The 14,233-nt window shown below is 41.5% G+C and overlaps 1 protein-coding gene across 1 annotated transcript in view; it reads left to right on the top strand.

Annotated features, from left to right (window-relative positions):
- The window catches only part of Mcm5 (Minichromosome maintenance 5), a 32,987-nt gene extending 22,240 nt beyond the window's left edge, over positions 1-10,747 (top strand). Inside the window, exons 10-13 of the mRNA XM_080277086.1 lie at positions 3,313-3,441; positions 3,718-3,860; positions 6,728-6,855; positions 10,634-10,747. Coding sequence (XP_080133212.1) covers positions 3,313-3,441; positions 3,718-3,860; positions 6,728-6,855; positions 10,634-10,735 — 502 coding nt within the window. The 3' untranslated portion in view covers positions 10,736-10,747. The remainder of the gene's footprint in view (positions 1-3,312; positions 3,442-3,717; positions 3,861-6,727; positions 6,856-10,633) is intronic.
- Positions 10,748-14,233: the final 3,486 nt, after the last annotated feature.

Below are 14,233 nucleotides of genomic sequence, written 5' to 3'. Positions count from 1 at the left end.
TTTGTCTCTAATCCGATAATTTGCCCAGTAGAAAGTGTGGCAACGTTGGGGGTTGGGGAATTCCCCTGAGGGACAACGGCCAAGCCATCTCGATATTTTGGAAGGACTGTAGGCTACACTATCCTCACATACCGCTCTACTGTCTTAGAAACTTTTCTTTATCTTTGCCTCTTACTAGTATCGTGGTCCACTTTTTTTTTTTTTCCACATAAGGTCTGCTGCAGTCACCATTTTCTTTTATTTATGTAGTCTTTCTTTGGCATTCTACAGTATATGCATTCTTTCTCTGGCATTCCTTGTATATGTCCATACCTCTGTTCACCTCTAGTTTCTCCTACCTCCTTAGCTAATCTAAGTACTGCATTCCTGTCATTGACACTGTGTGGCTTCTGTAACAAAAGTTCCTGTGAGAGTCTTCGTGCTAAGCACCTGTATTCAAGTTGAACGTGTAGCTGCAAATGTCTACCCTATTCCCACCCCTTTTCCATTCCCCCAAAACTCTTTTCTTTGATCACTACATCAACCTTCCCATTCTGTTCCACCACCAAGACACTGTATGTCTTGTTGTCCTATGACCAACCACAGGTTCAATCAAAATCATCAACCCATATAGAGTACAGTACCATACTGCTCATAGATGCACCTAGTCATGGCACCTCGTCTTCTCACCCCTTGACATACTTCTACATAGAAAGCGTTCCTTTCTGCTTGGTTTTTTAATTTCCACTCATCTCATTTGTATGTTTGTGATTAATTCCCCATACATATTCTCAGTAACATGTGGAAGTATCTGTGCAGCTGTACACGTCACTTCCCAGTTGAGCACTACTGTGTACTGTATTGGCACATTGGATACATCCAGTGCACTTTTGTTTCTTTTTTCACTTTTCTTGAGGCTTGGTATCTCACCCAGAATAAAGCTTACTTTCTGCATGGTTTTTGAATTTCCACTCATCTCATTTGTATCTTTGCCATTTTCTCCCCATACATATTCTCAGTAATATGTGGAAGTATCTGTGCAGCTGTACACTACTGTGTACTGTTTTGTCACATTGGATACATCCAGTGGACTTTTCTATCTTTTTTAACATTTCTTGAGGCTTGGAATCTCACCCAGAATAGATGTAATGAAAACTGGATTCACGCTTAGCTAGTCTCAATCCTTTATATATACACTGTATACTCCCAACTTTATCCATTCACGTGATATATATCATCATCATTCGGACCTCCTTTCCCACCCTAGGGCAGGGTGAGGAGTAGCAATGTCCAGACAGCCTAAGTTTGCCCAGTCCAATGGGCCACGCTTCCATTCACTCATCATTCAAGCCCCCGGAATCCTGGCTCTATCTGATACGCCAAGAACATTCACCATATTCTGCAGTATTACATAAATGTATCCGATGGAGCCAGTCCAGGTGCTGTCTCGTTAAAAATGGGTGCCAAATCTCTGATCATGCACTTCTCGCAACATTCATCCACCCAGCTGTATCTCTTGTCAGTCCCCTAGCCTTCAGCTTCCAAACCTCACTTCTTCACACACTCATCCACCATATCCCTCCATCTTCTCCATGGCCTACCTCGCATCCTCCCTCCTTCAAACCCACTCTGTTGTTATCCATTCTCTCCACATAACCGTACCATCTCAGTAAACTCTCTTCGATTCTGGTGTCCACAGACTTCCTCACTCCGCATCTTTCGTGAATCACATTATTTCGTACCCTATCCACTCTCTATTCTTCACATAGATTCCTCAGCGCACACACACACACACACACACACACACACACACACACACACACACACACACAGTAATCCCCCCATGTACACGGGGGTTACGTACTAAGGAGGCGCCGCACACTTAGATATCGCATACGTAGGATTGATAAAGAAACTTAAGAAATAGGGTTAGATCATGGCGCTTCCAAAAATTCACTCTCTTCAATCCTCAAATAGGTATGTATTAAAGAAAACATGCATTAATGTTATAGAAAACATGCATTAGGATAATGAAGGAAATATCTATATGTACATTTATGCAAACCGATTAAATATTTAGCACAGTGTTAACATCTGAAATTCTGAAGGCAGTCCAAAGGCAGTTGATGGGAGTCCGAGGCAGCCCTCAAGGGTTAGGTGGATATTCAGCAAATACACCTGATGATGAGTTGTTGAAAGGGGATGGGGCAGCATTGAGGGTGCCACCAGACAGCCCAGTACCAGGGTCTGCCACAGCAGGTGAACAATGCTTGAAGAATGTTGTGATGCTAGCATGGTGCATATGGTTGATGTGATTTTTGTAGATCTCCATGTATGTGCGGACTAGCCTCTCAGTTTTGTTGGCCTGAGCCTGCTTGGGGGGCTGCATACTTCGAAAAACCATCTGTGTTTGATATTTTGGTCTCAGTTAATTCTCCTGTGTACTTTGAAATCGCATACTGTACTTTTGGACCGCGTACTTTCGGGGAGTACTGTATATATGTATGTATGTGTATGTGTGTATATACACTCAGCCCTCCATTTAAGGGACTCCATATTCTACCTGAGAAACGGACAAGACCATTAAAAAATGATACGTAATGTCTAGGTTATACAATGTGTTTCTTTATACAGTACCCGTAAAATAATATGCATAATCATATAAATAAGTAAGATAAGTGAAACAATCACTGCATTTCATAATAAGATTGTCTTTATATGTGGTAAGACAATGGACATTTTCAAGTAAAGGACAAGTTCTGTTCTTTTCTGTTCTATTGCCAGACACCATAATCCTGTAAGGGGTGGCCATTTGACTTTGAGTTTGTTGTTTTACAGGGAGGGACACCAACCCTCCACCAACCCACTTATTGACACGTAGGGAGCTTGTATGGTTTGGTTTTATGGTTACCACCCAGTGTTTTAAATGGTTTCTTGACTTACAGGAAACCATTAGGCTTGCCACTCAATGTAAAGCCACCTGTAAAGGAAAGAAAAGCAATAAGAATTGACAGGAAAGATGGGAGAAATAGGAAGAGAGGAGGGCAGGCACAGAAAAAGAATGATAAAGGCTAAGGAAAAAGTAGGCAGCACTACATCAAGTGAGTGGATGATGGTCACCGCCACCTACCACCAAGGGACAAGTTGATTCCCCATTTAGTCCCTTAAATCGAGGTGTGAGTGTATATATACTGTATATATAACACATGCACACACACACACACACACACACACACACACACACACACACAGGTAATGGGTACTTGTGAGCAAGATAGCCAAGATTTGTAATCATGTTACAGGAGACAGATGATAAAGTTCTTGCCTTTTCAGTCGATGTGGACCTCGACTTTCTGAAGCTGCTGGAGAAAAGCTGAAAAATCGCTATATTCTAATGAGAGGTGGTACACGTGAAGCTGAGAACCAGTCGGATAAGAGAATGGCTATTCCCATCACAGTCAGGTGAGTATTTGGCAACTACTAAAATGTATGTATTAGTGATGGAAGCTGGCAGTCACATTTAGAATAGTGTTTGTCTTTTTCAGAATATGATAAATAGCTTAATTACCTATAAGCATATTACTTGCTTTATGACTTCAGTCATCATCCTGACTTTCATTTTACCTGAAGGTAGCATTTGAATGGACCATGAAAAAGTCACTAATGGTACCTGGTTGTTGTCATATTAGCCAGATTACTAATAGTCCCAACATCATCCACATTATTTTCTGTTTCCAGACAGCTTGAAGCAATTGTTCGTATTGCTGAATCCCTGGCCAAGATGCGTCTGGAGCCATTTGCCAATGAGCGAGATGTAGATGAGGCTCTGAGACTCTTCCAGGTCTCAACCCTTGATGCTGCAATGTCTGGTTCACTCACAGGTATGATTTTTAAAGAGTTCATAACCATTTTGTAGTGTATATGTGGGTGTTTTTCTTGATATTGTGATTTAGGTTACCTGGAGACTGCTTACTTGAGAGTTACAGTCAGAGCCTCCATCAAGTTGTTTCAGTTTTCAGATTGGTTATTGGATTCACGTGCATAATTTGCAGCCTAGGCAGAGGGAGGTGAAAGTTTATACAGCAGTGCTGTGTACTTCTAAAATTTGCAACTTCATACTTATCAGAGCTAAATTTCTACTTACCAATAAACTCAGGAAAAATCTGCTGTACCTTTGGTGGGGAGGGGAGGAGTGTGTTTCTGCATTTGATTTTGTAGTCAAATTGGCAGAGAGAAAGTAATGAAATATACATTAAACAATTTTTTTTAGGTTGATATGTGCCATAGTTTAGACATTGCAGATTAGTTTCATTGCTATGAGATGAAAGTGGACATGCTGAAATATAGTTATGCAATTTGACACAGTAATTGGTCTTGTAGGTGTAACAAGAACTGAATCCTTAATTTAGTTTTTCAGGCCAGCTTTCAATTTGTTGACTTAAAGAGTAGAGGTAAAATTGTCTCTCTGCTTGATGAGCCTCACTTTCCTTTCTTTAACTCTTGTTATGAATCTTTACATATTCCCAGCCTTATATTGTATGTACAGAACAAGCATGGGTCCAGGAGGTATCCATATCATTCTGATATTGACATGAAACTTCTCAGAAATGTCTGCCTTTAGACTTTCTTTGCTGCTATCATGAAACTGCAGCATTCAGCAGATTTCTATCCATACCAAACATGCACAGACCCTTCCATAATCTCCACTGGCTATAGTTGTCATATGCTTCTACCAGGTGTTCTGTGAATTTTACAGCTTTTCTAGATTGCTGCCTTTACTGTTTGCCTTACTGCTATTCAACCTGTGCATGTCCAACCAATCCTACAACTACCCTCTTTATCATTCGCCAGACACTGTCTTCGTAATTATTTTTATTGTTTTTATCAATCATCATCATCATGATCATCATATTGTTATTAAGTTCAAACATACAGGAATGACAGTGATTAGGTGGATGTGTAGTGTGTCCTTGAATGCATGGCCTGGGGGGGGGCTAGGTTTACAATTGAAGAGTTGGGGGGGAAGGGTGGGATTGGAGTGTATTGGTGTTGTGATGAGGAGGGGTAGATTAAAGTGGTTTGGGCACGTGGAGAGGGCAGAGGATGACAATTGGGTGCGGAAAGTGAGAAATGTAAACTTCAGGAGTAGGGGTTACGAGAGGCAGACTGTAAAAAACCTGGGACGAGGTCACCTCAGGGATATGGGACTGAATTGGGAGGCTGCCAGAGATCGAGCATTATGGAGAGCTGCCATAGGTGACCATGACTGATCCATGTAAGCATGTTAGAGCCTTTATAAATACAAGACATTGTAGCATGGGGTTTGTTGTTTGGGTATGGTAGTGTTTGTGTATGTGTGTCTGTCTGTCTGTCTGTGTATGTTAACAGTGTAACTTGAGTTTTGGTTCAGTTTGGACCATACTTGGTGGAAAGTTAAGAATTAACTGTTTTAAATGTTGCACTCATGGGCCTTGCTTTTTTTTTGGGGGGGGGGGGGACTTCACAGTCTGCTCCCAAGGCCCAGTAGTCCTCCTACATACCATATACACCTCGGAATGTCACCACTTTGGCGTTAACACCCACCGTCCATATTGAATACATGCTAGGACTGTCTCATACAGGACTAGTGTATTGGTATTAGTGGGGATATTTTTACAACATGGCAGGTCTTCTGGTAGATGAATAAAGTCTGATTTAATTAAATTCAAATCCTTAAATTGTTCCCTGCCCCTTCGGGGATTTGAGCTGGGTCTGGTGAGACTGCAGGCTACCTCCCTACTGATTGAGCCACTGCCTTCCCTGTACTTTTCCTACAGCACTTGGCAGATTTATCCCACAGTAATTTACACCTACTTCCATCACCTCGATTTTGTGTGTTTGTGTGGGGGGGGGACTTCTTCCACACCTTAGGTACAATTCCAGGTCTTCTGGCATATTTCCTACAAATATTTACTCTGTGCACTGTATTTTATCTGTATACTACCTCAGCAACAACAGCTTCATATCAGCCAACAAATTCCTTCTTTTCTGGACCACTAAATCGTGTTAACCACAACTTTGCTCTTGTCGTTACAGATCATCAGCTGTTCAGTATTTTCTTTCCTGCTTTTTTATTTCTTTTCCATCATTGGCAATCTTCTGTTTTTAACATCTTCCATTTACAAGCTTTTCTACATCCCTTCATTTTGTAACAAATTCACAATTTACATATTTAATCTTTATCTGTCCCAACTTTCAGTTCATTCCCACTTTCTATCATTGGAACCTCCCTCCTTCCCCCCCTCCCTGTTCACATCTGACAAATCCACATTCATCTTCTAGTCATATCTCAAACAAATCTCCATTCATCATTCTGTCCAATTTATACAAACCACATGTGTAACAAGCCCATCACCACTCCTCATTTTTTATATACTCATCCCATATCAGTCTCACACACATACATTAAGCATTAACAGCCTCCTGCAGTGTCTGTTATTAGTTGTCTGTATCCTTTCTGTACCATGGCATTCGTAGTATCATCCCCTGTATTGAACAACTGTATTCTCCGTGTCCTTTTACACTACCTCTCTTTTTGTAATTTACTGCACAAAGATCCTCTCATTTCAAAACCTTCCTTCGCCATATACTTCTTCACTTTGTTTTGTAACATGCCTGATATTCTCTACCACTGCACATGTTACCACTTTTACCTCACCCCATTATTAGTTGGAAAAAAGGCAGTATGATGATGATTAACGATTTTCAGGTGCTGAAGGATTTACTACAGAAGAGGACCAGGAGATGTTGTCTCGCATCGAGAAGCAGCTCAAAAGGAGGTTTGCAATTGGATCGCAAGTCTCTGAACACGCCATTGTCCAGGATTTTCTAAAGCAGGTGTGTATGGCAGTCTAAAGGAGGTATGGGTAATCATATCTTACTGTTTACGGTATTCCCCCCAAGTACCTGGTGTTACATACTGAGGAGGTGCCATGTACTTGGATATCGCATACTTGGGATTGATAAATAAACAAAAAATAGGGTTATATCGTGGCGCTTCCAAAAAGTCACACCTTTCATCCCTCAAACAAGCATGTATTAAAGAAAACATGCATTAATCGTATAGAAAACATGCATTAAACTTATAGAAAACATGCATTAGTCTTATAGACAACATGCATTAGTCTTATAGGAAACGTGTAGTGGGTGGTATGCGGGATGATGAGATAGTGATTTTGGGAGGGGAGTTAAATGGTCATGTAGGTGAAGCAGCACAAGGTTATGAAGGAGTGCATGGGAGATGTGCGTATAGTCTAAGGAATGCAGAAGGGGAAAGGATACTCGAGTTTGGGGAGGCAACAGACATGATTGTGTGCAACACATATTTTAGGAAAAGAGACAGTAGGTTAATTACATATGAGTCTGGGGGAAATAGCAGTCAGATAGATTATTTTCTGGTTAGGAGGACCGATAGGAGGTTAGTTGGATGTTAAAGTTATGGGAAGTGAGGAGTGTGTGCAGCATCACAGACTATTGATTTGTGATATGGTGCTTAAAGAACAAGTGATGAAAAAGAGGACTTATGTACCTAGGAGGAAAATATGGAAGCTGAAAAAACAAATAGTAAGGGATGCCTTCTATAGCGAGTTGAGGAGAGTGGTGGCTGAACAGGGAGCTGTAGACAGAGGCGTTAATGAACAGTACAGAGCCCTCAAGAACAATTTCTTGAGAGTTACTGATGTAACATGTGGTTGGACAAGAGGACCACCAAGACACAAAGTAACTTGGTGGTGGGATGAGGGTGTAGAAGCTGCAGTTAAGGAGAAAAGAAGGCTTTTCCGGGAATGGAAGAAGGGTGGTAGCAAAGAGTAATATTTGGCTGCCAAGCGTTGGGCTAGAAGAGAGGTATACAGGGCAAAGTCTGAGTCACAGAGACAATTACTTGATAACCTAAATCATGGGGAAAGGAAAAATATATTTAGGGTGGCAGGTCAGGTGAAGAGGGATAATCGGGATATTATAGGTGAGTAGTGTGTGAAGAATGATGAAGGAAGGGTATTGGTGAACAGTGAGGATATTAAAGATGCATGGAGAGAGCATTATAACCGGTTGTTGAATGAGGAGTTTGACTGGGACAGGGAAGGTTTGGAGCCAGCAGATCCAGTGTCTGGCCCTTGGCCATTGATTGATACTGCTACTGTGAGTGAGGCAATAGGCAGGATGAGGGTGGGGAAGGCAGCAGGTGTGTCTGGGTTGACTGCCGAAATGTTGAAGGCCTCAGGTGATATAGGGGTGAGTTTAGTCACTGACCTGATAAATAGGATTATTTATGAGTGTGTTGTCCCAGATGATTGGCTGAAGAGTGTAATTGTAAATGTGTATAAAGGGAAGGGTGATGCCCTGGAAAGAGGAAATTATAGAGGTATAAAGCTTTTAGATCAGATAATGAAGGTAATGGAGAGAGTTTTAGAAGGTATGATTAGAGAAAGAGTGAATATTGATGAGATGCAGTTTGGGTTTATGCCAGGTAGGGGGACCACTGATGCCATATTCGTTGTTCGACAGCTTCAGGAAAAATATATTGGTAGGAGAAGGGATCTTTATTTTGTTTTTGTTGATTTGGAAAAGGCCTTTGACAGAGTCCCTAGAGAGGTGGTGAAGTGGGCAATGAGAAAGCTTGGCTTGGAGGAGTGGCTGGTTAGGGTGGTTATGGCCATGTATGTGGGTGCTCACACCCAGGTGAGAGTGAATGGAGATTTGAGCGATGAGTTTTCGGTGAATGTTGGTGTGCATCAGGGGTCAGTCTCGAGTCCCATGTTGTTTATCATGGTACTTGAAGCCCTTTCACGTGACTTTAGAAACGGACTCCCGTGGGAGTTGTTGTATGCTGATGATTTGGTGTTGATTGCAGAGAACGAATGGGAGGCGGAGGAAAGGTTTAGGAAGTGGAGAGATGGTATGGGGCAAAAGGGTTTAAGTGTAAATGCAGATAAAACAAAAGTGATGATATCTAGGGTTGGTGGCGGTACTGTCAAAGACGAGGGAGAGTGGCCATGTGCAGTTTGCCACAAGGGCGTGGGAAGTAATTCCATCTTGTGCGGTGTGTGTGATAAATGGGTGCATAAGAGATGTAGTGGTATCAGAGGTAGACTGCGAGATAATGCTGATTTTATGTGTACGGCGTGCCGGGGTGAGCAGGTGGAGATTGTTAGACGTGAAAGGATTGAACTTGCTGGTGAATCTCTTGAGTGTGTGGAAGAGTTTTGTTATTTGGGAGACATGTTGTGTGCTGGAGGTGAGGCTGGAGCTAGCTCTGTGGCTAGGGTGAGAAGTGGTTGGAAGAAGTTCAGGGAGCTCTTGCCTCTCCTGACATTGAGGGGGCTCTCCCTACGTGCTAAGGGGTCTTTGTATGCAGCATGTGTTAGGAGTGTAATGCTGTATGGTAGTGAGACCTGGGCAGTGAAGGAGGAAGATATTTGCCGGCTCAGATGTACAGAAATGACAATGATTAGGTGGATGTGTAGTGCGTCCCTGCGTCCAAGGCCTGGAGGGGCTGGGTTTACAATGGAAGAGTTGAGAGGTAGGATGGGACTGGAGTGTATTGGTGTTGTGATGAGGAGAGGTAGATTGAGGTGGTTTGGACATGTGGAGAGGATGGGGGATGATAATTGGGTGAGGAAGGTGAGAAGTGTTAATATTGGGGGTGGGGTTATGAGGGGTAGACCGAGAAAGACATGGGACGAGGTCATTAAGTGTGACCTTAGGGTTAAGGGACTGAACAGGGAGGCTGCAATGGATCGTGCAGCGTGGAGAGCCACCATTAGGTGACCAAGGCTGACACATGCAAGCATGTTGGAGCCTTTAAAAACGAAACGAAACGAAACGTGCGTTAAACTTATAAGTACAGTTATGCATTTTTATTGAGTAAATATTTAACTCACAATATTAACATCTGAAACTCTGAAGGCAGTCCAAAGACAGTTAGTTAATAGAGGTCCGAGGCAGATGGCCCGGCACCGGGGTCTGCCATGGCAGGTGAATGTCATTTGAAGAAAGGTGTGATGCTAGCTTGATGCATATGGTTGATGTGATTTTTGTAGATCTCCTTGTACTTGCAGACTAGCCTGTCAATTTTGTTGGCCTCAGCTTGTGCAGAAGGCTGCATACTTGGAAAAAACGTCTACTTTTGATATTTTGGTCACAGTTAATTCGCCTGAGTACTTCAAAACCACATTCTTTTGGACCGGGTACTTGGGGGGGGAATACTGGAATATGGTGCTTTATGAAACTGACTTATGATTGTTGTTTTCGTAGCAATGTATCTGATGTTTGGTTCATCACTGAAAAAATTGATCTTACAAACAAAAATTCCTGTGTTAGTTTTACTTAAAGGAAGCTTCTTCTTCTTCTTCCTTTTTTTTTTTTTTTTTTTTTTTTTTTTTTTTTTTTTTTAAATAAATAAATAGCGTCAGTGTTTGCATTCTTGTAAATCGTGTGGTAAAATATTATATTGTTTACCAATGACACACACATATCCTGGATATATATATACACACGGGCACACACACACACACATATATATACAGTGTATATGTATGTATGTATGTATTCCTTTCATTAGCACCAACATTTACAGTATAGTGATAGCTGTTGCTATATTTCTTTACACTTTCAGAAATACCCTGAGCGAGCAGTGTACAAAGTGTTGCACTTTATGATCCGCCGAGGAGAGCTGCAACATCGTTTGCAGCGCAAAATGCTCTATCGGATGAAGTGAAGCAGTAAACATTTCAGATTGTGGGGGGGGGGAGGATGTATTATCATCTCAAGTATTGCCATTACCCATTTGTCACAACAGTAATTGATTTGAGGAAACTTCCTTGTTGAATTGTATTTTTTTTTTTTTTTTTTTTTTTTTTTTTAAATAAATAAATAAATATAGGCAAAGCTTATAAAATATATCTCAGTGGTAATAGTGTAGTAGTTGTTCATGTGAAATAAAGATATAGTGCTGTATTGAGTGTAATATAATTTATTGCTATCCGTTACAGAAATTGGAGAAAGCATGTGAAATGAACTGAAGTTGTTTTTGGAACTGGGAAAGCATATGACAAGGTATATAGAGAGGGAATGTGGAATGTTTTGGACGTGTATGCATGGTGTGGATGGAAATCTGTTGCATGCTGTCTAGTTTTTACAGTTGTCAGTCTTGTGTAGAGGTAGGTTGGTGTCTGAATGAGTGGGGAGACAAGGCTGTGTGATGTCCCCATGGTTCAGTATACAGCAGACCTTTGTTATACAGTGAACCTGTATGTGATGAATCATACTATGATGAAAAAATACAGTAGAATTTTCACTTACCCAATGTTTATGATCCTGTGCAAATCCTCACTGGTCGACGTATATGGCTGTTATTTTTGCTTTTTGGATCACCTTCACTCAAGTCTGCAGCCATTTGTTCCAAGATGGCATTTGCACTCATCACAATCAGGTGCATCAGTGTTAGTGATGGTACAGTTGTGTGGTGGTGAAGTTCAAGGAGCAAGTGAAATGAAATAACTACCAGTTTAGGTGAGTTGGAAATTTGTTTTTAGATGTGTTTTTGGTGATAATGTGGTAGGTGGGGGCGCTTGCCATCCACTCACTCGATGTAGTGCTGCTCTTGGGTGTCTGCCCTTTCCTCTCCTCCATCCTTCTTTCCTTCCATCCTCTTCTATCTGTCTTTCCTTCATTCTTTCCTCATCCTTCTGCCTATGGTTGCCTTTACACTCCCTCTTCTGTCTTTCCTTCATTCTTTCCTCTTCCTTCTGCCTGTGTGTGACTCTACACTGAGTGACAAGCCAAATGGTTTCCTGTACATCAGGAAACCATTTACTATGCTGGGTGGTAACCATATAACCAAATTTTGACACTGGTGGTTTAGTGGGTAATTACGGCACTCCAATTGGATTAAGCCAGTGAAGGTTTATATCCAAGGGGTGGTTGGGGTTTATTGCTCACTTAATGCCACTTGGGTGAGTGAGGCTGGTCACTGTCATCTTAAATGTCAGGACCAGCTTGCCTAGCCCGGGGCTTCTACGCTTCTCATGGGGCAGTGTAGGATTGGATGATGGATGGATGGTCAGTTTGTGGATGGTTATGCCTGTGAGGTGTAGTCCTGATTCCAGGGGTTTGAATGGTGAATGAATAAGTGTGTAGCCTGTTTCATTGGGCATTTTGAATGTGGCTCATTTCATTGGGCATTTTGTTGGTTATTTATCACTATTTTCTTGTTTTCCCATACTCTCTAGATCCTACCTCACCTATTCTTTTGGTGGGAAAGAGAGGCTTGGATGGTGAGTGCATTGCTTGACGTGTCATAATCAAACTTGCAAGATATATTCATTTTGCAGAAAAGAAAATTGGCATAAAAAGTTAGGGAAGTGATGTGAACCATTAGGTCGAGGTGGTTTAAACAAATTACGAGGCGGGGAGAGGGAGACTGTCTGAGGTAACGTGTGTAATTGTAAAGGGAGGAATACCCAGATACAGACTGAGGAAAACGTGGGCTTAGATAATGCATATAATTCAGGGCTAGAGGTAATGGTTCAAGATCATGACACACACAAAGCTGCCATCAAGAGCAGGGAAATGGTTCGAGATAATGATGCTTGGAGAGCTGTCATCAGGTGAAAAGACTAAACCTGCTAACAAGCTGAGGGATTGTAATTGTTATGCATCTTGAAGAGCTATAATATGGTAAACATTCCCCTTTGAATACAGGGATGGAGAATGCTGTAAACAGTTACGGAAGTTGGTTGCTTTGCTGCAGGACATGATCTAATCCAGCAGCTCTTGCTCGTTCACCAACAGTAAAAGGTAGGTGTTGCTTCGAATATCTATGAAAAATTATATGCAGTACAATAATTAAATAAGAATGGAAGACTGCTACCAAATGGATGAGAAATTAGGAGCAGATAGTGATAATGGTTTGAAAATTAATGATTCGGAAATGATGGGAGCAGAGTAATGGATTTGGTGACATACAAAGGAGTGTTGCACCTGAGAATATGATTAGAGCTGAATTGAAAAATGGGAGGGTGTCAAGGAGATGCCGTCATTGTCATTCACACTGCTCATGGGAATCCCCCATTAGGGAATAGCCACAGCTGCTGCCTTGAAGCTGCTTTCATAACTCCATCAAATACTGCTCTTCCTCTTCCTACCTCACTGTCTTTCAAGCACTCTTCCTCCTCATCATCAATATACTGACCCACTCCTCTTCTTCCCATATCTCTTACTACCTTCTCTACCATGTCAGTCAAAATTTCAAAGATTCTTTGGTACCCTGTCTATATGCTTTTTTTTTTTTTTTTTTTTTTTTTTTTTTTTTTTTTTGTACATACCATCTCATTGTATCCCTTTTTGATTCATTCAGTCATTCCGTTAGGTGGTGGCAACCTTCATCCACTCATTTGATGTAGTGTTGTCTACTTCTTCCTTCACCTTTATCATTCTTTTTCTGTGTCTGCCCTCCTGTCTTCCTATTTCCCCCATATTTCCTGTCACTTAATACATTTTTTTCCCATTTCAGGTGGCTTTACACTGAGTGACAAGCCTAATGGTTTCCTTATAAACCAGGGAACCATTTACAACGCTGGGTAGTGACCACATAACCAACCCATACATGTTCCCTACATGTCAAGAAATGGGTTGGCACAGGGCTAGTGTCCCTCCCCTTTAAACAACTAACTCAAACGACCACCCCTTTTGGGATTATGGTGTCTGGCTATAGATAGATAATTTCGAGTCTGCTTAGGATCGAGTAAACATCTCCATAAACTCCGAGTACGACACTTCATGGAGTTGACTACCAATAAAATAAGAGCAGGCATTCTTGTAGACTTGCCAGTAATATTGGAGCAAGTATTCCTTGGCCTACAAATAAGCGAGAGAGGCCTTTCCTCCCCTCAGCATGCAAATAAATGAGGAAGGATTCCATCTGTAAGCTTGCAGATAAATGAGGACAGTAATTCTTTCTGTAGCCTACTAGTAAATGAGAGCAAAATGTTCCTTCCTAGGACTGCAAATAAATGAACAGACGTCCCTCCCTATATTTGCAAATATATAACAGCATTTCTCCACTAGGCTTGTTAATAGATGAGCAGGCATTCCTTCCCTTGGTCTGCAATTAAATGAGCATGTTTTCATACCCTAGGTTTCCAAGTAATGAGCTGGCATTCCTCCTAGTGCCAGTTCCAAGGGGGGATCTTAACTCCCCAAAATATTTTTCCCA

The sequence above is a fragment of the Coenobita brevimanus genome, chromosome 68 (assembly GCF_032717465.1).
Source record: "Coenobita brevimanus isolate Jiangsu-jjx chromosome 68, ASM3271746v2, whole genome shotgun sequence".
In the NCBI taxonomy this organism is placed as follows: Eukaryota; Metazoa; Arthropoda; class Malacostraca; order Decapoda; family Coenobitidae; genus Coenobita; species Coenobita brevimanus.
The sequence above is the reverse complement of the archived record's forward strand: the minus strand, read 5'-3'. Positions and strand labels throughout refer to the sequence as shown.